Here is a 25,682-nt window from a genome sequence, read left to right as displayed (position 1 = left end):
TTTGTCTAGGTGATGTCAGCGCCCGCTACTGGATTTCTTACCTGGTGGTTAGGTTGTGTCTCACTGACTGTGGTCCTGGGAAGAGTGAACTGTGCATAAATCAGAAGGCAAGAGCATAGAAGACAGGTTGAAGTTAGGTTTTTTCCCCAGTGCATTGTTTTTAGTGGTGAATTTTGTTTGTCTTGAAGCTGCCTATTCACTAGTTTTGATACAGCACCCAAAACTTCTCAGCATCTCCTCCTGACAGGTCATTGCATTTTTATGACTTCTTCAAATTCCATCAAATCCTGTTCACTGTTTTCCCCAGATAATGTTTAGCATTTATTTCTAATAACTAAAACCCTTCATAGCGTGCTTCCATTGATGATGTGCATTACATTTTTCCATAAAGAAGATAGGTAATTTATCTTTCTGCCCCTTCTTTGCCCCTCCCCCTTCTTTGCCTCCCCCTTCTTTGCCCCTCCCTTTTCCTTTGCTTTTTTCCCCCAGTTTCTTAGCCAATTCCTGTATGTGCAAAGTACTGTCTCTGTTCCTAGGTTACAGTTTTGGTATTTCATATACTTCTACTGGGCAATTATTTTTTGTTTTCTTGTCTGTATAACCAAGATTTTTGTCCTGGGTTTCCCAATGAGGAATGACATTGAGTCATTATTAGTATTTGGAAGAAGGTGGTAAATAATTGTCCACATGCCAGGAACAACGTACAGCAAATGAGTTGTTTATACTGACTTGGAAATGTGAATGATACCTGTTAAATGACATGTCTCAATAGGAGCATAAGAAGCAATAAGCGATAAGTGACAAAAAGTCTTTGTTAAATAAGAATTCTGTGACGTGGATAAAGTGAACATCTGGGCAGCTGATGGGGTATGACAGAGTAATTGAGATAAAAAAATGTAAAAAGGGTGTAAAAGAGACTAGAGACAACGTTCTTGGCATGGTAAATGCAAGAATTATTTCATTAAGGAAAAAATAAGTACTATGTGAAAACTAGTAAGTTAGGGCCTAAACTACTTGTCATCATGTGATAAAATCTAGGCAGAAAGCAGGTAGTGCTGAATTAATTGCAGACAACGCTCCATCGTGCCCCAGTGCAAGGGGAATGATTTGCTTCCATATGGGGGAGTGTAGAGGGACTCATCCCTGTTTTGATCCCAGTTCTAATTCAGCTGGAAATGGAAAGGTTAAACGCTTCCTTGGCGCACAAAACAGCGGTTTCCTTTTCAAAGGATGGTATGAACATCCTCAAAGTGCAGGTGATTGTGTTTAACTGAAAAGTGAAACATGGGAAAAGAAGAAAAATTACGCTGCTAATGTGAATTGTTCTACTTTGTTAGGACACCAGGCCTGGACATCACAGACAACAGAAGGGCAAGAGGTCTCTGGGAAACAAAAAGTACGTGAATGTTTCTTGTCTAGTTTGAATGAGGGCAAGAAAAAAGCTGAGAGGTTCCTCTTGGAAACCCATATCTGGTCTTTACATAATACTCTCAATTGTAAGAGCTGCAATGGCTTTGGTTTGTGTGATGAGGGTCTCAACTGACTTTGCTTATTGGTTTGTAGGAAAAGTGCTTTTATGACACTTCAAGGGGCCTTGGTTTTCACTTACTGTGTTTAAAAGAACTTTAACACACTGGGAAGATAAATATTTTATGTTGTAGACCAAATGGTGTACCAAAATTATGTATTTTGAGTGTGATTGCAACTGGAAGGCTTTAATTTGAGAATTCCTCACCCTATCCTTCTGCAGTACCTCCTCAAACATAGAATATACTGATCTGACCTGGCCCCATCAGTGTTGCCCACTTTCTGGATTGGTGTGTTAAGACGTGAGCTCCACAGCTAAGGGTGTGGAAGAGTCTTGCTGGGATGGCCGACACAGTCATCGTTCAAGCGACTTACTTATTTCTGTTTGTGAGTTGTGGTAGCAATAGGGTATGCTGAAAAGTGTTTCTGTTTTCTGTTCTTTCCTCTTACGTTAATGGTATTTGCCCAGAGGATAGATACTGTGTGATTCTTTGACACCTGATCATTTTGCTGTCGTGCACAGTAATATAAAATGTCCAGGCGTTTCAGGGCTGTGAGAAATATTTGAGAATAGTGAAGCAAAGTTCCCTTTGATCTCTAGGAAGAAAAATAAGTGCTGCTGGCAAGTCTAAATTAGTCTTAATGTAGATGATTTGTAGGATATACTGTAAAGCTGGCTTCATTGCTGAAAGCCTTACTGGTTAAAATTCTTACTTGCGTTAAGTCTTTTAACTGTTTGGTGTCATCTCTGACTCTGGGGATACGTGCTGAGGGAGAACTTGCCCTTTGTGGGATGGAAAAGGTCTCTTTTGTAACAATGGGCCACAAAAGAACTCTTATATTCCACATTGGTTGCTTAAAGATACATTTGTATTTTTAAATTGAGATTAACTTGTGCCTGCTTCTTAAGTTGAAGGTTTGAGGTAGGATGAATATTTTTTTTTCTATTCCTTCCAAGTAGCTTTCTAATGTCATTCTCTAGAGGATGTAACAAAAAAAATAACATTTAGGATCTTTTATCTTGCTGGCACTTTTCAGTTCACAAAACTCAGGCGATTCAATGAACTGTGAGATTAATTTTTAGAGTACTCGGGAAGATGAAAGAGATGTTGTCTGTCAAGTTGTCGTGGTTGTGTGTATGTATCCGTGCATATACATAGGATTTCGAGTTGATGTTTTCCAGGTCTAAGCAATTTGAGGAGGTGGAAACTACTGTCCTAGAACTGAACAGTAACTGCGATGAGACAGTCAGCAACATTTCTTCTGCCTCACCAAAGGGTCGAGTGAACGGAAGTGCAGAGTCCAGAAGCAAGCGTACCATTCGCAGACCTGCTTACTGGTTGGAAATGAGAGGAATAAAAACCGGCATTAACAAATCTTCAGAAAAAAAAGGTACTTATCACTCTTGGCTCAATACAAAACTGGTTTTCTCCCTGGTTCTTTATGGGAGGTTAGGTGACTTCTGAAAGACATGCTGCAGTTCAGTCGCAAATTACAAGCTTGACAACGCTGCTCATGTATTAGGAGAAATAAACTTACTTCACTGCAGAGACATAGGTAAAATTCTCTGATGTTATGCAGTTCCTCTGTGTCTTTAAAATTAACGATTCTGTGACTGAACTCAGTTTTATCTGTAGAAGAGAAATGTATAAGGGTTCTGCCAATTGTATCAGGAATATACTTTGAGAGCTTTAGAAGTAGAACAGTCAACACTAAAGGTGTAGAGAAGGGGACCGTTCGTTAGTATTCTGGATTAGATACTACTTTTGTTGTTGGTAGATCATTAAATTTTTTTTTTAAGGATGTGTTTATTTCTTTTGTTTCCTTGCTTCTGTCACTTAAGATTTTCTGATTTGGAGTGGCTTGGCTCTTACATTGTTGTAGGAACATTCAGATTTCCTGGCCTAGGAGCTGTTTACCAAACTTTTTGTGTGGCAGAGAGCCAAAACTTCGCTGTTTAATGCACTTTCTTCTAAGTCAGAATCTGATTCCATCCTGTTGTGGGAAGAGCTAAAGTACATATATGTATGTATGTGTACGTTTGCATGTGCACGTGTATGTGCAAAGTAGATCTCTCCTGTAGCTGGATTTAAACCCTTGGTCATTAGTATCTGGCTTTTGGATCCCGGTCTCCTCGGTTGTGGTGTGTGGATGTACTAGCCCCTGAGGCCCGCAGAGCCATACCAGTTGCTGGTCCTTCCGGCATGCCTGGACCATGCCTAGGCAATGCCTGGCACTTCTGATTTGCTGTCAGGCATGACCAGACTTGTATACTGACCGACCACCTGTTTGCAAGCAAGTGGGCCTTTTTGTCTTCTTGCACCTCTATTTTCCTACACTTGTTCCTCCCCAAATCGTCTGATTCTCTCCCTTTGCCTTCCTTTGATACCACTTCTAAACATCCCAATCTCGTGTAATCCTGAATTGTTCTTCCCTAGCATCCTATGTATCACATAACCCTAAGCATTGACACCACACTGTCCCTTCTCACTGTTTCCCCCTTCCAAAGGGAGTTTAAGAGAGCAGCTTACATTGACTCATCCTGGTGTGTCTCCTGGGACGGACCTGGGAAAAAGGTGACTGTTTCTTTGAGTCCATAATTGTGCTCCCCTGCCTGCCATTGTGCTTCTGTACTTCTCTGTGTTCATGGAGATAGACCTTTGATAGGCCTGAGAATAGTGAGAGGAGGCAGGATATTATTTGGACTTCCCCACCTGCCATTGTTTCTCTATGCTCCTTTTTGTGTGTGTGCAGATGAGCTTTTTATGCCATAACCTAGCACCTTCTGACTCTCTTCCTCAGGGGTAGTATTTTTCCCAGACCATGCTGTGGCACTGTTGCTTCCATATCTTCTGTGTCGGAGGATTGCAGGCTGTGGGGTGCCTAAATGTCCCTGAGTCAAGAGGCTGTGTCTGGCTTACTGGTGTTCAGGTGCCTTATGAAAACTACTGTGTCTTTTTTTGTTAACTACTGAATACAAGGAGAAGCTGGGGCAGCAGCAGACTCAAAGCTGTTACCCAGACTGAATAATGAGACTGAAGCATTTCTGTTCTTACTCATTAGCAGGAGAAGTAGTATTGAAAGGCAAGAGGAAATCTGAGCAAGGGGAAGGTGACGATCCTAAAGACTCTCCCAAGAAGAAGCAGAAGATTTCAGGTAATACAAATAACTTGTAATTCTTAATTACAAGCCTCCAGGTACTCCAGACTTCTACACTGCCCAAATGTTATCCCCTGCTGTCTTCCAACTCTATTTCTGATTCTGGGTGTATTGTTATAGGAGACTGTTGACTAATTTCTGTTGTACAGTGGGAGATGATTGTTCTAATTTCAGTCTCCCTTAAAAGTCCAACAAAGGGAGGAAGGAAAGGAAGTAGGGGAATTATAGGCTAGTCTGCTTCATTTCAGTTTCCAGAAAGATTCTGGACTAAATTAGACAAATTACTTGTAAACATCTGGAGACTAATATGTACATGATAACAGCAACATCATAGAGCGGTTTGGGTTGGAAGGGACCTTGAAAACCATCTGGTTGCAACCCCCCCGCCATGGGCAGGGACACCTTCCACTAGACCAGGTTGCTCCAAGCCCCATCCAACCTATCCTGGAACGTTTCCAGGGATGGGCATCCGCAGCTTCTCTGGGCAACCTGCGCCAGTGTCTCACCACCCACGCGCTAAAGAACTTCTTCCTAATATCTAACGCCAACCTGCCCTTTTTCAGTTTGAAACCGTTACCCCTCATCCTGTCACTACCCTCCCTGATAAAAGAGGCCCTCCCCATCTTTCCTCTTGGCACCACCCCCTGTAAGTACTGGAAGGCCGCTCTAAGGTCTCCCCGGAGCCTTCTCCTCTCCAGGCTGGACAACCCCACCTCTCCCAGCCTGTTCTCGCAGGGGAGCTGCTCCAGCCCCCTCAGCATCTTCACGTCCCTCCTCTGGACCCGCTCGAGCAGGTCCGTGTCTGTCTTGTGCTGGGGGCCCCAGAGCTGGACGCGGCACTGCAGGGGGGGGGTCTCACCAGAGCGGAGTAGAGGGGGAGAATCCCCTCCCTCGACTTGCTGGTCACAGTTCTCTTGATGCAGCCCAGGATGCAATTGGCTTTCTGGGCTGCAAGCATACACCGCTGGCTCATAATTCAGTTTTTTTATCCACCAGCACCCCCAGCTCCTTCTCCTCAGGGCTGCTGTCAATGCACTCATGGCCCAGCCTGTGTCTGTGCTTGGGATTGCCCCGATCCAGGTGCAGGACCTTGCACTTGGCCTTGTTAAAATTCATGAGGTTTGCACGGGCCCACGTCTCCAGCCTGCCCGGGTCCCTCTGGATGGCCTCCCTTCCCTCTGGCGTGTCGGCCGCGCCGCACAGCTTGGTGTCGTCGGCCAACCTGCTGGGGACGCACTCGGTGCCACTGCCCGTGTTGCCGACAAAGATGTTAAACAGCACCGGTCCCAATACCGACCCTTGAGGAATGGCACTCGTCACTGGTCTCCACTCGGACATCGAGCCGTTGACCGTGACTCTTGGAATGCGACCGTCCAGCCAATTCCTTATGCACCGAGCGGTCCGTCCATCAAATCCATGTCTCTGCAATTTGGTGACAAGGATGTTGTGCAGGACGGTGTCGAATGCTTTGCACCAGTCCAGGTAGATGACGTCATTTGCTCTTCCCTTCTCCACCAACGCCGTAACCCCGTCATAGAAGGCCACCAAGTTTGTCAGACGCGATTTGCCCTTGGTGAAGGCATGTTGGCTGTCACCAGTCACCTCCTTATTCTCCATGTGCAATATGGGTTTGTTAAGGAGAAATCAAACCCAACAACTTTAATTTTCTTTTACCACAGAGGCGGAGGGGGGAAGTGCTTGACATCGTAGGTCTTTCATGACTTCAAAAGATTGTTATCAGTGGTTAGATGCAAAAGGTCTCTTCTTCATCAAAAGGGTTGTTAAGCGTTGGAACAGGCTGCCCAGGGAAGTGGTGGAGTCACCGTCCCTGGAGGTGTTTAAAAGACGTGTAGATGGGGTGCTTAGGGGCATGGTTTAGTGGTGGACTTGGCAGTGCTGGGTTAGTGGTTGGACTTGATCTTAAAGGTCTTTTCCAACCTAAACAATTCTATCATTTGATGATTGTAAGTCACATGGGGCCTGATGGGTTGCACTGAGTGCTGAGGGAGCTGGCTGATGTCATTGTGAGGCCACTCTTGATTATCTTTGAAAGATTATGGTGAGTGGGAGGGGTTCCTGAAGACTGGAAGAGAGCAAATACCACTGCTATCTTCACAGACAGAAAAAAGGAAGATCTGGGGAACTACAGGGCGGTCAGGCTCACCTCGGTCCCTGGGAATGTGCTGGAGAGAATTCTCTCAGAAAGCATTTCCAAGCACATGAAGGATAAGATGGTGGTTGGGAGTAGTCAGCATGGATTCATGAAGGGCAAATCATGCTTAATCAACCTGATAGCCTTCTACAATGAGGTCACTAGCTTGGTGGATGAAGGGAGAGCAGTGGATGTTGTTCACCTCGACTTTAGCAAGGCTTTGTGTGCTGTTTCCCCACAACATCCTCATAGACAAGCTCACAAAGTGCAGCTTATATAACTGAACAGTGCGGTGGATTGAAAACCAGCTGAACATCCAGGCCCAAAGACTTGTGATCAGCAGCACAAAGTCTGGGCACATCGCTAGTGGTGTACCCCAGGGATAGATACTGGGGCCACTGCTGTTTAACATTTTCATTAATGACCTGGACAATGGGACAGTGTGCACCCTCAGCGAGTACACAGATGGTACAAAACTGGGAGGAGTGGTGGTGCACTGGATGGGTGTGCTGCCATTCACAGGACCTTGACAGGCTGGAGAATTAAGCAGAGGGGAATATCTTGAGGCTCATCAAGGAGAAATGTGAAGTCCTGCAGCTGGGCAGGAATAAACCCATGTACCAACATATACCTGGGGCTAACTTTCTGGAAACCAGCTCTGCACACAGGGACCTTGGGGTCCTGGAGGACAGCAAGTTGACCATGAGCCAGCGACATGCTCCTCTGACAAAGGCAGCCAACAGCATTCTGGGCTACATTAGGAAGAGCATTGACAGCAGGTGGAGGGAGGTGATCCTTCCTTTCTGCTGAGCACTGGTAAAGCTACATCTGGAGTACCGTGTCCAGTTCTGGGCTCCCCAATACAAGAGAGACAGGGACGTACTGGAGAGAGTCTAATGCAGGGCTGCAAAGATGATAGAGGGACTGGAATATCTTTCCTATGAGGACAGGCTGAGAGAGCTGTGAGACTTTGGTCTGGAGGAGAGAAGTCTCAGGGCAAATGTTATGGGAGGGGATGAAGAAAAGGGAGACAGACTCTTCTCTGTAGTGCTCACTGACAGGACAAAAGGTAATGGGCACAAATGAAAACACACAAAATTCTGTCTAAAGACAAGAATACACTTTCTTACTGTGAGGGTGCTTAAACCTTGGCATAGGTTACCCAAAGACTTTATGGAGTCTCCATCAATGGAGATACTCAAAACTTGACTGGGCATGTTCTTTGGCAACCTACTCTAGCTGGCCCTAGCCACAGGGGTTGGTCTAGGTGATCTCAGGAGGTCCCTTCCAACCTTAATGTTTCTGTGCTTTCTGTGAAATAGAAAAAAGTATACAATGATGATTCACAATCTGTTCTAGGTTCAATTCTAAGTATTGTTTTTGACATCAGGGACTTGGAAGTATGTAGATGGCACAAAGCTGAAAGAGATGGCAAGTGTGTTGGAGAAAAGGCTAAAATTGAAAGTGGTCTTGATGTTAGAGAAACGGTTTGAAAAGTGGAATGGAATATGGAGTGTAAAATTAAAGATGCTGTAGTCAGGAAGAAATATTAGCACAGCTGAAAGACAAAGAACAACCTCCTACGTGTCAGTTCTTCGGAAGAGGATTTGAGGTTTATAACAGATGAAAAGCTGAATAGGGACCAATGGTATCATACTTGTTTTTAAAAAGGCAGATGTTGTATTGAGTTATTTGAGCAGGAATGTAGACTTTCGTACATGTGAAGTTAATTCTTTTGCTCTAATGCAGGGTCACACTTGAGTGCTGTTTCCAGCAGTGGGCACTGCAGTTCAGAAAATGGGTGGACCAACTGAAGAGAGCAGGGAGAAGAGCGCAAAAAACATAACCCATGAGAAAATACTAAAACAATAGGAGTTGTTTAGTCTAAAGAAAACGGGAATGAGTCAAGGAATGGGTCTGTCCACTTGGTTGTCAATAAATCATTAGATTGGGTCAGCCATACTGTGGACAGTGGTTGTTTCAGCGTGAAGAGTTCCCATCCCCTGAGCCTTGTGTAGGATCAGCCGTACAGATTACAGATATCTTGATGGAACTAATGCCTGCAGCTCTAAACAGCTGTGGATTTTGAAAGGGAGCAGGGAACATAATCTCAGAATTCCTTTTTAAAGGGAAAAAAAAAAAAACCCACATTGAACATTTCTAAATGAGACACTTTGAGACAGCAGACTGAATAGCAACCTCCTAACAAAAAATCTCTGCTTATTTGTAACAAGGCTCACAGAATTAATTCTCATCTTTCTTGTTTGCGTTATAACAGGAAAAAAACAGCAAGCTGGAACACAACAAAACTCCAAAACGAAAGGCCACGGTGTTGCGAAAGAACCGGAAGCCTATGGCACAGGTAGGAAGAAGCAGCAGTTGCTCAGAAATGTTTATAAAGCAGCTAAAAGACAAATGTGATTCTAGGATTTAAATCTAAGCAACACCTGTGTTTCTGGTGTTCCCATTTTCTTGTTCACTTTACTGTTGACAAGTTAAAACTGGCTGTCGTTCTTTTGACACCGTGTCAGTATTGCAGAGCAGGATTGGAGTCACTGCATGCTGCCTAATAGTGTAGCTCCGTGTGATTTTACCACTGCATAATGGAACAGTGAAGGGGGAATTGCTTTTTGAACTGAGCAAAAGCCTGTTAAAATAGTTTCACTATAAAACTCATAAAAATATTTATAGTTTTACTCAGCAGAATGTTTGCAGGAAAAACTCTGTGGCTGTTGCTGCCAAATCACCTCTTCTGGTAACCTGGTAGCCAGAGATCCAAGCAGTCCATCCTAGAAAAATAACATTAGCCTTGACTCAGCGAGTGGAATGACTTGCTATGTGTAGCTCACAGCGCTCATTAAATACCCCAGTTTTCTGCCAAGTGTGTTTGATTCGCGGACTTTTACCCCAGCCACCTGGGAGGGACAACCCTGCCTGTTACTACTGGGCAAAAAGGAACACCTTTAGATTATTTTTTTTTTTAATAATAAAATTTCAGGTGGCTGCTAAGCCACTATCTTCACAGAACCCTTTTCAGTCATTTATGATCCTTGTGGATTATGCCAAGCTTTTGCTTGGCATTTCAAAAAGAGGACAGGAACTGGAAAACCGTGCCACACAGGGTACTTTTCCCTGGCCATTGAGTAACCTGGCCTGGTGGTGCAGCTCTGTTCGCTCTCGGTACCAAAACTGCTGGCTAATGTAAGTGGAGTTCTAAAGATCTGGCTACCAGAACTGAACTGTGGACTTTGTCTGAAACTGTTTGGTCACGTCTGTGACTGCTTTTACTGTGAAAACCCTTTTGCCAAAAGAAAAGTCTAGTCTGCATGCTAATATAATTGTAATAAAAATGAATGAAGGAAAAAGCTCTACTGAACAAGTGGAAGAACACTCCTCACAAGGGGATGGTAGGATTAAAGAGTTTTTATAAAAAGATCTCCCAAAAGGAGTGACGTGTGCCTTGTCACATGACACATTTAAAGCTGCAAATAAGCTAAACCTATTGAAATGGAACTGGATACAAGCTTGGTAGTGTGACCTGTTTCCTTCTAGGATTCATTGTGCGTGTCAAAGGAAAAAAAAAACAAGATACTGTGTTTGCGCTTCTGTTCCAAACCTTTTGTTTTGACAGGAAGTATGGAAGAGCGGTGGTCTTTGGAAATTCAGGACAAAGGCCGAGTTACCTGTCCAACATGCCGGGCTGTGGCGAGAAAGACTGTAGAAGGACTCAAGAAACATATGGTAAATTGCAGGCAGGTAAGAACACAAGATATGAGACATGTTTTCTTTACTCCTCTTCAGCTTACCAATAGAAGTGCCTGCACACTGTTTTGTGTTGCATTTAAACCCGATTTCATCTCATCATCGTGTCTCTAAGCAAGAGTCCTTTATACGTCTGTTACAGACTGTGCTTGGTGCTTCTTGCTTAGCATATTGCTGGAGGTTTGGTGTAGTGAACAAAGGTGGAGCTATTTTATTGTTCCCCTAAATTTTAGGCTCCATAAAATCTCTTCTGTTCTTAATGGGCGGTTACCAGGCCCAAATAAAATGTTCTCCTCTCCTGCTCCTTTCCCGCAAAGAGTTTCCCAGTGCTTTGGTTAATTTACAGTTATGTGCACCATGTCCTTGTTTATTTCTAGGAAATGTTCACGTGTCATCACTGTGGGAAGCAGCTGAAGTCTTTAGGAGGGATGAAATACCATGTCATGGCAGACCATAACAATCAGGTAACACAACTGCTGTGCCTCTAAAAATGGTGCAGGGAAGATAGTCTTTTGTTCCTTCCCTGGTGCACACAGAAACAGAACGTGGTGTGTTTTTTCAGATGTTGTAGCTGTTCAAACCTTGTCTGCTGGTTATTTTTCCTGTGAGATTTGACGTCTGAAAAAACAGTAGAATGTTACCAGAGATGGTAGACATGCTACATGTTAGAAAGAGGGGATGAATTTCTGTTTAGGCTGGTTATATGTCACACACAAAAGGTATTCTCGATCAGAAAATAAAATGATGGCTGATTAGGCTGCAATTTTCAGTCCTTTGCTAGAAAGTATGACTTTTCCTACATCCAGACCAGACAAGATTTCAGTTCTTTACAAGTTCAAAGGTAAAAAAGCAGAAGCAGCAGTTCAATTCTTGTCTCTTATTTACTGTGAAGATACTAATGCTACAATCTGCTTTTCCTCTTTACTATTACTTTAAAGAATCAATGTCTCCTGTTGTAGTTGTGAAGAATTAGAACTTATGGAAAGGTCGTTCAGAAGTTTGGGTAAAGTTTAGATAATTCATTACTGTTATTTTTTATGAAGTTCCCAGAAGTACTGTGGTTTCAGAACCTACAGCTGTACTAGTAAATGCAATAGGCCAGGGATCATGTTCTAGCTCTGAGGAATAGGTCTGTCACTCAGTTTTTATTCAGTCTAGGTGTGATGTTATTATAAGGTAGGGTAGGACATAATATACAATAACCATCAGAGAGAATAGAGAAGAACTCGAGTTGTAATTTAGCATAGATGAATACCTGTTACAGGCAGTTAGTCTGCTTAGCTTTAGTTAGGCTAAGTGGAAATGGTAGGACCAGTAAATGTTAAAGATGCATGACAGAGGTGGGTAAGTACTTTCCACAGGCGGAAGGGGAGAAAAGTAATTATGGAAATACATACCCTTTTCGTTCCCAGCTGCTATAGTTTGGGACCATTTCTTGTCAAGGTTTCATTCGTCGATAGCTGTCTAAGTGCTAAAACTTATCTGCAACATGGTTTTCAGGCAGTTTACTCCTTTTAAAGATAATACAGTTGTTCTGGGATATAGACAGTGATCACTATATTAGATACCCTTATGTAAAATCGTAAGTTACAGAGATTTAATTATTTTAGAAGCTTTCCTTCAATAGTGTCTTGAGTAGTGAATTCCCTATGAGAAGAATTGTAAATGCTGAGCATCCTGTGGTTTTCTTTCATCTTTCTGCTGTACTTTAGCCAGTTGTGAAGGAGGGAGGAGAATTGGATGAGCAGCTTGAGCGAGACCGCCTTCGGAAGGTTTTGAAGCGTATGGGAAAACTAAAGTGTACGAGGGAGGTAAGCTGCATTGTGCTGAGTATCCTGAATTAAATGGCAGTGGATGCATGAACATAAAATATTATGAGAGTTCTGCTGGTTATGCTTTGGTGCTGGCCAAAACTGGATTTGTTTCAAGATCCTAGCTGTGCTTTTAAGACAGAGTACCATAGAATCATAGAATGGTTTGGGTTGGAAGGGACCTTTAAAGGCCATCTAGTCCATCCCTCCTGCCATGGCCAGGGACATGTTCCACTCGATCAGGTTGCTCAGAGCCCAATCCAACCTGGCCTGCAATGTGTCCAGGGATGAGGCATCTACAACCTCTCTGGGCAACCTGTTCCAGTGTTTCACCACCCTCATGGTAAAAGATTTCTTCCTGATATCTAATCTGAATCTACCCTCTTGTAGTTTAAAACCATTACCCCTTGTCCTGTTGCAACAGGCCCTGCTAAAGATCTTGTTCCCATCTGTCTTGTAAGCCCGCTTCAAGTATTGAAAGGCTGCAGTAAGGTCTCCCCAGAGCCTTTTCTTCTCCAAGCTAGAGAACCCTAACTCTCTCAGCCTTTCCTTGTAGTAGAGGTGTTCCATCCCTCTGATGATTTTTTCATGGCCTTCTCCTGCTCCATGTCTGTCCTGTGCTGGTGCCCCCAGAGCTGGACGCAGCCCTGCAGGTGGGGTCTCACCAGAGCAGAGCAGAGGGGCAGAATCACCTCCCTCGACCTGCTGGCCACGCTGCTTTTGGTGCAGCCCAGGATGCGATTGGCTTTCTGGACTGTCAGCACACATTGACGGCTCATGTCCAGCTTTTCATCCACCAGTACCCCAAGTCCTTCTCGGCAGGGCTGCTCTCAATCCCTTCATCACCCAGCCGTTATTGATTCCGGGGCTTGCCCTGACCCGGGTGCAGGACCGTGCACTTGGCCTTGTTGAACCTCAAGGTTCACACAGGCCCACTTCTCGAGCTTGTCCAGGTCCCTCCAGATGGCATCCTCCCTCTCAGGCGTGTCAACAGCACCACTGAGCTTTGTGTCATCTGCAAATTTGCTGAGGGTACACTCGATCCCACTGTCTGTATTGTTGATGAAGGTATTAAACAGTACTGGTCCCAATGCAGACCCCTGAGGGACAACGCTCGTCACTGATCTCCATCCAGACATTGAGCCATTGACCACTACTCTCTGGATGCAACCATCCAGCCAATTTCTTTTCCACTGAATAGTCCATCCATCAAATCCGTATCTCTCCAGCTTGGACAGAAGGATGTTGTGGGGGACTGTGTCAAAGGCCTTACAGAAGTCCAGATAAATGACATCTGTAGTTCTTACCTTGTCCGCTGATGTAGTCACTCCATCACAGGAGGTCACTAGGTTCATCAGGCAAGATTTGTGCTTCGTGAAGCAATGCTGGCTGCCTCGAATCACCTCCCTGTTCTCCATGTGCCTTAGCATAGCTTCTAGGAGGATCTATTCCATGATCTTCCCAGGCACAGAGGTGAGGCTGACAAGTTGGTAGTTCCCAGGGTCCTCCTTTCTACCCTTTTTGAAAGTAGGTGGAATGCTTCCCTTTTTCCAGTCAACGAAGACTTCAGCTGACTGCCATAATTTTTCAAATATCCTGGGGAGTGGCTTGGGAACTACATCAGCCAGTTCCTTCAGGACTCTGGGATGCACCTCATCAGGCCCCAGAGACTTACGTATGTTCGGGTTCCTCAGGTGGTCTCAAATCTGATCTTCTCTTACAGTGGGAGTGACTTTGCTCCCCCAGTCCTTGCCTTGAGGTACCTGCACTCAGAAGGTGTGGGAACACAGATTGCCAATGAAGACCGAGGCAAAAAAGTTGTTGTGTACCTCAGCCTTCTCCTTGTCTGTTGTTACCAGTTTGCCAGTCATCAGGGGGATACGCTTTCTTTCATCTTCCTTTTCTGGCTGACATATCTGTAGTAGCCTGTCTTATTACTCTCTGCATCCCTTGCCAAGTTCAGCTCCAGCTGCACCTTGGCCTTCCTGAGCCCATCCCTGCACAACCGGGCAGCGTCCCTGTACTCTTCCCAGGATACCTGTTCCTGCTTCCATGGCCTGTGTATTTCCTTCTTGCCCTTTAGTTTGACCAGCAGGTCTCAACTCAGCCATGCTGGTCGATCTCTTAACTGCCTTTCCTGTTTTCTTACACTTGGGGATCGAGAGCTCTTGCGCTCTGTGGAAAGCATCCTTAAAGACCTGCCGGCTCTGTTCTGCTCCCTTGTCCCTGAGGGCACTTTCCCAGGGGGTCCTGTTGACATAACTCCTTGAAAAGCTGCAGGTTTGCTCTCCTAGAATTCAGGGTCCTGACTCTACTCTGCCCGTCCCATGTTCCTCAGGACTGTGAACTCCATCAGTGCATGATCACTGCAGCCCAGGCTGCCTCCAGTCATGATGTCTAATTAGCTTGCTTGTGTTGGTGACCAGCTGGTCCAGTAACGCATCCCCTCTAGTCAGGCTGTCTATTACCTGGCTTAAGAAGTTGTCCTTCATGCACTCCAGGAGTCTTCTGGATTGCCTACAACTCACCGTGCTACTTTTCCAGCAGATGTTGGGGTGATTGAAGTCCCCCAGCAGAACAAGAGCCTGCGAGCATTAGACGTCCTGTGGGTGGAGTAAGAAGGCTTCGTCAACAGGCTCCCCTTGATTGGGTGCCCTGTGGTGGACACCAGCCACAAGGTTCCCTTTGTTGCCTTGGTCTCTGCTTCTTAGACATAGGCTTTCAATCTGCTTGTGGCTATTCTTCAGAGACAGCTCTTCACAATCTATGCATTTCTTGACATAGGGGGCAACCCCTCTGCCCCTCTTTCCTTGCCTGTCCCTTCTGAACAGCATGTAGCCATCAGTAGCAGCACTGCGGTCATGGGATTTGTCCCACCAAATTTCAGGAATGGCAACTAGGTCATAGCTTTCTAGCAGCGCAGTGGCTTCCCGCTCCTGCTGTTTGTTACTCATGTTGTGTGCATCGGTGTAGAGTCAGTTCAGCTGGGCTGTCAGACGTGTCACCTTTTTAGAGGCACACACCTTAATTCCTTTGAGGTATTTTGCTGGTGTTTCCTTGTTGGCTCCTATTACCTCAGGAGCCCATGGCTCATCTCTGTGAGACTTCAGATGTGCTCCAGTGTACCCAGCACATCTCAGAGCAACAGGCTGAGAGCCCTTGCTAGCACCCCATCCGTCAAACCACAGCACATCATCCCATGGCTTGTCACAGGCAAGCCTGATGTAATCCCCTTGCCCCTTCAAGTCTAGTAGTCTCTTGAGGGACTTGGGTGGGATACTGTGTTACCTGGAAAGCAGCAGGATGCCTGGGAATTTCCTCTAAACGCTTGTGAAGTACTGAGCATAGGAATGAATTTTGGAATGAGTGGTACTTGGTTAGAACCTCACGACTAAACAAAGTAAGAGTCTGGTGAATACTGACTAGCTCAACTAGAAGTTTTAGGGCTTCGCACATGACTTGTTAGGTGACATTCTCTTGCTTACACTAGAAAGCAGTTCACCTTTGGTTACTGTCTGATCCCCATTCGAACTCTTTTAGAGAGGATAACTAGGGTGATTAAAATGGAGCTTTTAATTTTGGTAAAGGAGGCAGGAGACCTGCATGGATGAGCAAGGAGCTTCTGGAAAAGCTCAACTGGAAATTTACAGAATGTAGAAAAAGGGACTGGCCTCTTGAAAGGATTACAGGAATGTTGTCAGAGTGTGCAGGGATGCAATGAGGAAGGCTAAGGCCCGCTTGGAATTAAAGCTGGCAAGGGGTGTCGAGGGTAACAACAAGAGCATCTTCAAGTACGTCAGTAGCAACAGGAAGACTAGGGAAAATGTGGGCCCGCTGCTGAATGAAGTAGTGCCCTGGTGAGACCCCGTCTGGAATAGTGTGTCCAGTTCTGGGCCCCTCAGTTCAAGGAGGACGGGGAACTGCTGGAAAGAGTCCGGCGCAGAGCCACAAAGGTGATCGAGGGGGTGGAACATCTCCCTTGTGATGAAAGGCTGAGGGAGCTGGGTCTCTTGAGCCTGGAGAAGAGGAGACTGAGGGGTGACCTCATCGATGGTTATAAATACGTGACGGGCGAGTGGAGCCGGGCTCTTCTCGGTGATGGCCAGTGACAGGACAAGGGGCAGTGGGTGCAAGCTGGAGCACGGGAGGTTCCACATGAACATGAGGAAAAACTTTTTCCCTGTGAGGGTGGCAGAGCCCTGGCACAGGCTGCCCAGGGAGGCTGTGGAGTCTCCTTCTCTGGAGACATTCAAAACCCGCCTGGACGCGTTCCTGTGTGACCTGCTCTGGGTGGTCCTGCTCTGGCAGGGGGGTTGGACTGGATGATCCTTCGAGGTCCCTTCGAACCCGTGACATTCTGTGATTCTGTGATATAGAGAAGGCAGAGTTACTGAATGCCTTCTTTCCTTCAGTCTTTACTGCTAAGACCAGCCCTCAGGAATCCCAGACCCTGTAGGTAAGAAAGGAAGTCTGGAGGGAGGAAGACTTTCCCTTGGTCAGGGAGGTTTGGGTTAGAGATCATTTAGGCAAACTGGACACCCACAAATCCATGGGATGCTCCCACAAGTGCTGAGGGAGCTGGCAGATGTTATTGCTGAGCTGCTCTCCATTATCTTTGAAAGGTCGTGGTGAACAGGAGAGGTTCCCGAGGACTGGAGGAAAGCCAGTGTCACTCCAGTCTTCAGAAACGGTGAGAAGGAGGATCCGGGAAACTACAGGCCAGTCAGCCTCACCTCCATCCCTGGAAAGGTGATGGAGCAGCTCATTCTGGATGTCCTCTCTAAGCATGCGGAGGAAAAGAAGGTTATCAGGAATAGTCAACATGGATTCATCAAGGGGAGACCATGCTTGATCGAGCCAATAGCCTTCTGTGGTGGCATGACTGGCTGGGTGGATGAGGGGAGAGCAGGGGATGTTGTCTACCTCAACTTCAGCAAGGCTTTTGATGCTGTCTCACAACATCCTCATAGGTGAGCTTAGGAAGTGAAGTGTGGGACAGATGAGTGAACAGTGAGGTGGATTGAGAACTGGCTGAAGGACAGAGCTCAGAGGGTTGTGGTCTGTGGTGCAGAGTCCAGGTGGAGGCATACAGCTGACGTTGTTCCCCAGAGGTCAGTACTGGGTCTGGTCTTGTTCAGCTTGTTCATCGATGACCTGGATGAAGAGACAGAGCAAGTTTGCTGATGACGCAAAACTGGAAGGAGTGGCTGACACGCCAGAGGGCTGTGCTGCCGTTCAGTGAGACCTGGACAGGCTGGAGAGCTGGGCAGAGAGGAACCTGTTGAGGTTTAATAAGGGCAAGTGTAGGGTCCTGCACCTGGGGAGGAATAACCCCACGCACCAGTACATGATGGGGGCTGACCTGCTGGAGAGCAGCTCTGTGGAGAAGGACCTGGGAGTGGTGGTGGACAGAAAATTACCCATGAGCCAGCCATGTGCCCCTGTGGCCAAGAAGGCCAACAGTATCCTGGGTATCTGGGGGTGCATTAAGAAGGGTGTGGTCAGCAGGTTGAGGAAGGTTATCCTCCTTTGCCCCGCTCTGGTGAGACGCCCCCTGCAGGGCTGTGTCCAGCTCTGGGGCCCCCCCCACAAGACAGACATGGACCTGCTCGAGCGGGTCCAGAGGAGGGACATGAAGATGCTGAGGGGGCTGGAGCACCTCCCCTGTGAGGACAGGCTTAGAGAGTTAGGCTTGTTCAGACTGGAGAAGAGAAGGCTCCAGGGAGACCTTAGAGCAACCTTCCCAGGGGGGTTGGAACTGCGTGATCTTTAAGGTCCCTTCCAACCCAAACCTTTCTATGGTTCTATGATAACCATTTTACCTTGCAACAGTATATAAACTGTTCACAGAATTGCACAACTGTAAAGGCTGAAAAGGAACTTCTGAGGTCATCTAGTTCAACCCTTGTGCTCAAGCAGGGTCAGCTAGAGCTCTTTGAGTATTTGATGTGTTGGTGTGTTCAAGGGCGATCAAGAGGACACTGCTTTGTTCTTGTGTGCACCAGAATTATTTTATTAATGTGTACTTCTGCTGGTTTATTAGTTGTTCGTGACAGCTGGGAAGATGTTTTTATGCATAATTAACTGTGTGAGTTTGTCTGTGTTTTTTTTTTAAAATATAGAGATTGGCCACAGCTAGAGAAGGGAATGGAGGGCAGATGGTTACATCTAAGAACATGAAAAACTTGCTGATGCATATTTGGTTTGTCCTGTTTCCAAGGTCAGTGTCAAGCTGATCACTGGTTTCAGGGTTAGGAGATACTCTAGTAAGGGGCAACCCCAGGAACCATTGGAGTTTTTGTCTTCCTCCGCTGCAGCATGAGACAATAGCTGTATCCTAGGAATAGCTGAAAGTTTTATGTACCATCACCCTAATATTGATGCATTCTAGGCAGTTTGACCGGCTGAACAAGTATAAAACCTTCCTCTTTTTCTGTCCAACTCCTCCATTGTATCTGAAAATCTTTTCCATTTTGTGCATCCTCATTTATCTTGCTTCTTCATTCCATATATTGAAATTTTCTGTCGCCCACTACCTACAAAGCGGTTCTAAGAAACCGTTTCTCCCAGTTGCAGACAATTCTTTGTCCCAGATGTTGTCTATCTAAACAGACTAACATTAACGTTTACTACCTGATTGTCTCTGGTTTGACAGGAAAAGTAACAGTACTTTGGTCAGCAAACTGTGGATTCTACACACAGTGGTCTTGTGATCACTTGGAGAGCGTTTTTCTTCTGTGTATTTTTCTTCTGCATTGACAGGGCTGCACAGGCAGTTTCACTAGCATAATGGGGTACCTATATCATATTAAAAAATGTGGGAAGGCTGCTTCTGAGCTGGAGAAAATGGCTATGAAGTGCCATCACTGTGGAAAAGCATACAAATCGAAGGCAGGACTTGTCTACCATCTCCGATCTAAGCATGGGCCGGTAAGTGCTAAATGCCATAGTTATCAGGATCGAGTGGTGGTACTTAAGCCATTCAGACTTGAGACACATGTAGGCTTTTGTCTGCTACTTTTTTAGTACTCTGTGCTACTAAATCTACTATTTAGTAGTGTCTGCTGCACAGTCTGCTACAGCCTGACTTTCGCTCCATGGAAGAATGATGCTAACACGTATAACTTGTGGGATGCTTTTCTTTCTCTTAAAAGACATTGGAACAGGCAGTACTATGCTTATTGTCCATGAGGATTTTAGAGCAAATGTTGCGATATCCTTTCGAGACCAGTGGCTCTGTGAAACTCTCTGCTTGAGCCATACTGCTGTGACCACCCTGAGTAGATTTGGGGGTCTCTCTTGCTAGTGGGATGCACTGCTGTCCTGTCTTGTGACACTGAACCACAGCTGCAGCAGCATTTTTGCGAAGCATTTGGCAGAATATTTATTCACACTATTTAGTGTAACTGAAATAGGAACTAGTGAAGGAGGCACATGTTTTTTGGCCTTCATTGCAGGTCACTTTCCTCCATGAGGAGAGAAGAACAGAGAGCCTGAAGGAAATAAAACGGGAACCAAACACCACAGGCAGAGTTCAGAGGAGATCTGCAAAGGTGGCAATCTACTATCTCCATGAGCTAGCTGGAGAAGAGCTGGCCAAAGAGTGGCCGAAGAGAAAAGTTCTGCAGGACTTGATTCCAGATGACCGGAAGGTAGAAGGCCTTAAAAATTCTGTATAGGGTTTGAGTCTTTCTTCACATCGGCTGAATCTTGCACTGGCATCTACCCAGTGTTGCCAGTGTTTAGTGGCCCATGGAGGGCAATACTGAAGAAGTAATACCTTGTGGGAGGGATCAGGTTTTACTCTCTCTGATCTTCGATTACGGTATTGCTACAGTAGCAGTTGCTGTGGTATAAGTATTTTAATCCATGCAGGCTATAATGACTTTCAAGTCCTGCTGCTGTAATTTTCAGTGGGCACAGGTAACAAAGGCAGTTATAGGCAGTAGGTTGCTCACAGGTCATAGGCTGCAGATCACTGCTGCCATGCAGTGATATTTCATAGTTATTCAGTCTTCAGAGTTTCCAGGAGCATCTTTTAGGCTGTAAGGGAAACCCAAGGGAGAAGGATGACTTACAATTTTAATGGGGTAAGTACATTTAGAGAAATTGTTGTAGTCAAAGTTACGGGAAATTTTGGATCCTGGTATTGTGGGGGTTTTCCGGATTCAATTATGTTTGTAGGGAGTCGGTGAGACAGGAAAAGATTGGTTATTGAGAGTTTGGCTGTTAGAGTAGGAGAAGAAATAGCATTTTGGTCTCACAACCTGGGAGAGAAAGGGGCATACCTGGCACTACATGTAGCCGACATTGCTTCCAGCTTTCAATTCCATCTCTTTATCTCAGCTGAAATACACTCGTCCTGGACTGCCCACATTTAGTCAAGATGTGCTGTGCAAATGGAAAACGGAGATAAAGATGTACCGAAGAGTCCACTGCCCAAATCAGGTAATCCTTAAGTGTTTCTGAAGCCTCAAAGGGGACAGATTTCAGGTCTGTATGAGCCAACAGCTTTCCACGACCTCGAAACTGCGGTTTGTCTCTCTGTCTCTCTGTGGGTGACAAATGCTGCTCCGTCTCAGTATGGTTGGTTAGTGGAACCAAGACCCTGTTTGAACTGTTGCCCTAGGGGTGATCCCTCTGGGATGTGTTTGTCCGCTTCAGAGCCAGTACCTTGGTGTTGGTCTGGTACGGCTTTCACATCCAGCTGGGAGGTGGTCCATTTGGAGGTCTGAGCAGTGGAAAAATGACAGGCCCCTGCCTGCCTGGCAGGTGTGCTAAATCTAATTATAGAAGAAGGGAGGAGTAGAGATGGCAATGCAAGAGTAGAGGGACTTTGTCTGGCACAGCACTTAAGTTTTCTTTTGAAAGCTTTTTTAAGGGCTACAGAATACTCGTGCATTGCACTGCTGTCTTGGTCTAGGGATGCTTATGCATGTGCACTTAGATTCTTACAATCCCATGCAGCAGTCACCAGTCAGATCCAGTGAAAGGAAATGTCCCCATTGGTGAAAACGATGGTAAGTGTGACACGTGTGACGCACACTGCTGGATAGCCAACGGTCAGTGGTGGCTTCCGTCTGGGTTTGGTGTAGAGACAATGCCTTCCGCCTGCCTTACCCCACCCCCAGCACCCTCTCCCTGTTTTTCAGGCTTACGTCATTTCCAAGTGTAAGGATTCCAACATAACATTGTATATGGAGCTGTCCCGAAAAGCAGCCGTCCTGTTTCGCCAGCCAGTAACCCAGAAGCGTGTCTTGCACGTACTTCCTGATTCAGGGTCTGGGCTGTTGGCTGAGCGTGATCTAGTATTCCAAGACTGATGCCTAAAGCTCCCCATGGGGTAGGCCTGTAAAGCTGCCCTTTAAGTGAGGCATTGATGTTGGATCAGTACTTCTGCTCTGTGCCACTAGATACACGAGCAGAGCAGGAGAGATTGAAGTGTCTTGTACTTGCCCCTGTGCTTGGTTTGAAATTCATCTCTGCTGCACTTTAGGCAAAATGCAAACTCTATCATTTTGCTCAGGCTTTTGATAGAGGGTGAATGTAGCTGTGAGAGGAGTCTCTTTATAATGTCTAAATGTGCTCAGGAATGAGAAATACTTAAACTTACTGAAAGCTCAAGTCTCTTTTAATGGTCTTTTTACCAGTAGCTTTCTGGCTTTGTAGGACTCAGTATCTCCCTCCCTCTACCTCTCTTACCCCTTTTGGAATTATCTTCCAGAGAATAAGACTTTCTTGTGCCGGAAGAAGTGATTTCTGACTAGAGATTTGCTGACACACACTTTTTTTTACTGTTTCAGGGTTGTGAATCTGTATACGGCAGTGTCTCAGGACTCAAATCTCACCTTGGCACATGTACCTTGGTTGGTAGCCTTCCTGTACTTTTATATCAATAGCCTGACCGTTCCTGTCCCTCAGATATCTCCTTGTTCAAGCTGTTGTTCTGCCATCTGCTAATCTGAGTTCCTCATGGTTTGAGTGCTTCCCTCTGTGCTAATGGGATTGCCATTGCAAACGCTGCTTGAGGCAAGGAGGAACCATCTTAATGGCGTGCATTTTAGTGAAACTGCAGTCCTACCTGTAGATTCAGAGCTACAAGAGCATTTTTTCCAGGTACAATGCTGGAGACCTTGTAACATCTAATAGAGCAGTCCCATGCTTTGTGGGTGTAACTGGTCAATAATATCACTGCTCCTGTAGCTTAAGCGTTGTCTAGTATGAATAAGAGCTTCTGCTTCTTACTGCTGGGTTGTATCTGAGCAAGACTCAAGTACAATATATAGGTATATCAGCCTTCTAGGCAGCAATTGGTAATGGATTTTTTTGTTCTGGTGCCAGGGAGACTTTGTGGCTGGTAAATACAAGTGTCTCCTGTGTGAGAAGGAGTTCATTTCAGAGAGTGGGGTCAAGTATCACATCAACTCTGTGCATGCTGAGGTAAGGCAGGCAGAATGGAGGTCCCCAAATCCCAGGTTGTTGGAGGTGGGGGAGGGTGTCTCGGGAAGGAAATGCTGGATGCTTGCCCCGTTTTATTTTTTCCTTGCTCACTGTTGCGAATGGGGTCCTAGACTCAAGTGGCCTTTGATTTGCTTAAACACAGCTGGTCTTACGCTCTGGTCTGGGGAGCAAGTGTCGTGTCGTGTCACATGTCTTGTCCCAAGCTGCTGTTGCTCAGTTCAGCTCTTCAGCATTTCCCATGCCGTTAGCCAGGCAGTTGCCAGATCAAGTCTGAATCCTCTGAGACAGAGTGACACCTGAGGAGGAACACTGAATAACAGAGCTTCGTTAGGCAGCTGCCTTTACAGATCTCACATTTCAGGAAACCCCTGTCCCACAAGACAGCTTTATTATAAGCCCTGTTAGGCTTTAAGTGGTATTTTCACCGTCAGTACCAACCTGTTGCCTTCTAAACCCTCCAGGACTGGTTTGATGTGAACACAACTACCACCAAAAGCTTTGAGAAGCTAATGAAAATCCGCCAAAGAGAAGAGCAGAGGAAGCAACGGAAGAAACGTCCTTTGACCCGGGGCAGAAAGAAGAGAACTGGGACCCTGGCTGCCAAGAAGCTCCCCACTGCTGGAGTTGAAAAAATGAGGAGAAGTAAGAGAGGTCGTCCACAGCGGGTGGACAATGAGAGCGCAAGCAGCGAGGAGGGGGAGCCCCAAGTTGCACAGAGAGCCGAATTTCCGAAAACCAGCCGCAAGCGGGGCCGAAAGTAAATCCCAAGAAGAGGAGGAGTAATCCTAAAGCTTTTCTGTTATAAGCCCCACTTCTGTCAGGCTCATAACCCACAGCCCTAACATAAGCAACTGAATGTCTTTGGGACTGTGACTCCATTCTGCTCAGTGACCTTGATTTTGAAACTGTTGCCTCTGGTTAGTTGTGAGAGACTTCAAACCAAAGCTGTGGTTCAGAGGCTGCCTCTCCTGGTGTACTTCCTTTGGACAGTGGCGCTAGCAGTGTACCCGGTGTCGTTCCTGCTCTGGTTACAGTCTCAGTGTGGGTCACATTAGTTGCTTGTTTAGTGGTTTCCAGTACAGCAGCTGTCTGTTTTGTCATCTTCCTCTGATGGGTGAGATCAGGGTTCTTTTTTAGCAGTTCTCCCTATAAGGGAGTGAGTATCACAGTGTTTAGGTGTCTTTAAGGGGGGAATCCTTTTTTGCACAGTATGCACGCAAACTTAGCAGCACTGTGTGGAATACAAAGGCTTTAGCTTGCCCCATAACTGTCCTGTCTGTTGTCAGCAGGGCTGCCACAGAAGAGCAAATACCTTCCTAGCGTATGCTCCAGTCTGTTGCACAAGGCACTGTCTCTCCTTCATACACTGATGTTTAGGCTCAGCACCAGATGGTAGCACATAAGCTCTGGTCTGCTTGGAGGTGACGGGACATCATTATTACCCTCATCAGGAACCCAGTATTCCCCCGGCATCTGTGTTCTGTAGCACTGGGCATTGAATGTATGTAGAGGGTCTTCCAGTCCAGTGAGGAATAAATACTGTCCGGCCTTTTGGAGGTTCACTGGCCTTTCAGAGACCTCCAGTAACTAATGTAATAAGATGGCCTTAGTGGGCCCTCTGAAGACCGCTTGTTTCAGACTCACCTGGGAAACAAACTTATTGCAAGTCAGTGCGTCTCTACAATAGCAGTCTTGCTAATGCTGAGACCCAGGTTCCATTGTGGTGTTCTTTGTCATGCCCATGCTCCCATAGTGTCCTTTTTTCCTGTAGACACCACCTTTGTTGTCTTCTATCACCTGTTTCTTTTCAATACTGCTTCCTTTGTGTGAATGAGGTGTATTAGCAGTGGCTTCCCTTTGTGGAAAAAGTTAAAAGACGACAGTTCATTATTTTAAGTCACGTGTTGGCATGAACTCTGGATCATAGGGAATATTTTCCTGTGCTCCATAAATGCAGCAGATGTCATAGAAGCTAGTAGGGAGCAGCAGCACGGACGGTCCTACTCTGTCTTTCAGAGAATGGGTTCTCCAGAATTTCTGTTATCCGAAGACCCACTGTACCAGGAAGTTGCAAAATTTTACCTTTCCATTGCAGTTTTGCAGGCAAGAAAATAGGCAGCTGGCTCCATGTTACCTCCCTGTGAATTTTCACTGTCTACCAAAGTTGCTGGTGCCGACATTCACAGGGAAGCCATTGCAGGGCCTGGTGAAGAGGTGGGTTTATACTTATGTGTTTGTTATTACCAGAATAATCACATTGGCCCTGTTAGTGGGACGTGCTGTATGGCCAGGGTGTTCTCAGGAACTGCCTCTTCTGTAAAATAAGCAAAGCAGACCCCAGCTGAGCATGTCTTATCATGGGGATTAGCACCCGTATGGTAGTGAGACAGCATGCAGCGCTCCATTGCGGTGTACGTGCAGTAGTTACACTGCCTCTTGGAACCAGCTGTCACTGTGTTTGCAGTGCTGCACTGAAAGTCTAAATATGTGGACTTCTGTGCAGGGTGTATAAGGTTTGCAGTAAGAGGGGCAAGACCAGAAGATGACAAAATAAATGTCTCCAGTGCGAGAATGTGGTTTCCTGTCTGTTCGTATGTAGTCTTCTTGGTACCATCCCTACTTGCACAGTACATGCCAGCCTGACCACTTCTTTGTCCTGCATGCTCTGGTGCTGTGCAGTTGTCTGCACCGTTTCTTCTCAGTACTCCACTCTGCACAGCTGTACTTGGACCACACGTGTTTACTACCTTCCCAGCCAGCAGATGGACAGCACGATAAACCCATGAATTAAAGGAGGTTTTCTTAGTGGA

The 25,682-nt window shown here is 45.9% G+C and overlaps 1 protein-coding gene across 2 annotated transcripts; it reads left to right on the top strand.

The window, feature by feature from the left end:
• The first annotated feature begins 2,824 nt into the window (after positions 1 to 2,824).
• On the top strand, positions 2,825 to 25,682 carry ZNF512 (zinc finger protein 512). Of its 2 annotated transcripts, XM_086460360.1 has the most exons (13): positions 2,825 to 2,919; positions 4,594 to 4,683; positions 5,478 to 5,480; positions 9,117 to 9,200; positions 10,470 to 10,594; positions 10,978 to 11,064; positions 12,313 to 12,411; positions 19,174 to 19,341; positions 19,869 to 20,063; positions 20,758 to 20,859; positions 22,215 to 22,277; positions 22,753 to 22,851; positions 23,334 to 25,682. In XM_086460360.1, the coding sequence occupies exons 1-13, from the start codon at positions 2,874 to 2,876 to the stop codon at positions 23,631 to 23,633; spliced, it is 1,461 nt and encodes a 486-aa protein (XP_086316486.1). In that variant the 5' UTR covers positions 2,825 to 2,873; the 3' UTR covers positions 23,634 to 25,682. The 2 variants fall into 2 exon arrangements, with proteins under 2 accessions (XP_086316486.1, XP_086316485.1); XM_086460359.1 differs by lacking the exon at positions 5,478 to 5,480 and having other exon boundaries at positions 4,591 to 4,683.

Source organism: Leptosomus discolor, chromosome 2 (assembly GCF_034619465.1).
Source record: "Leptosomus discolor isolate bLepDis1 chromosome 2, bLepDis1.hap2, whole genome shotgun sequence".
Taxonomy (NCBI): Eukaryota; Metazoa; Chordata; class Aves; order Leptosomiformes; family Leptosomidae; genus Leptosomus; species Leptosomus discolor.
This window is presented reverse-complemented; position numbering and strand designations above follow the sequence as displayed.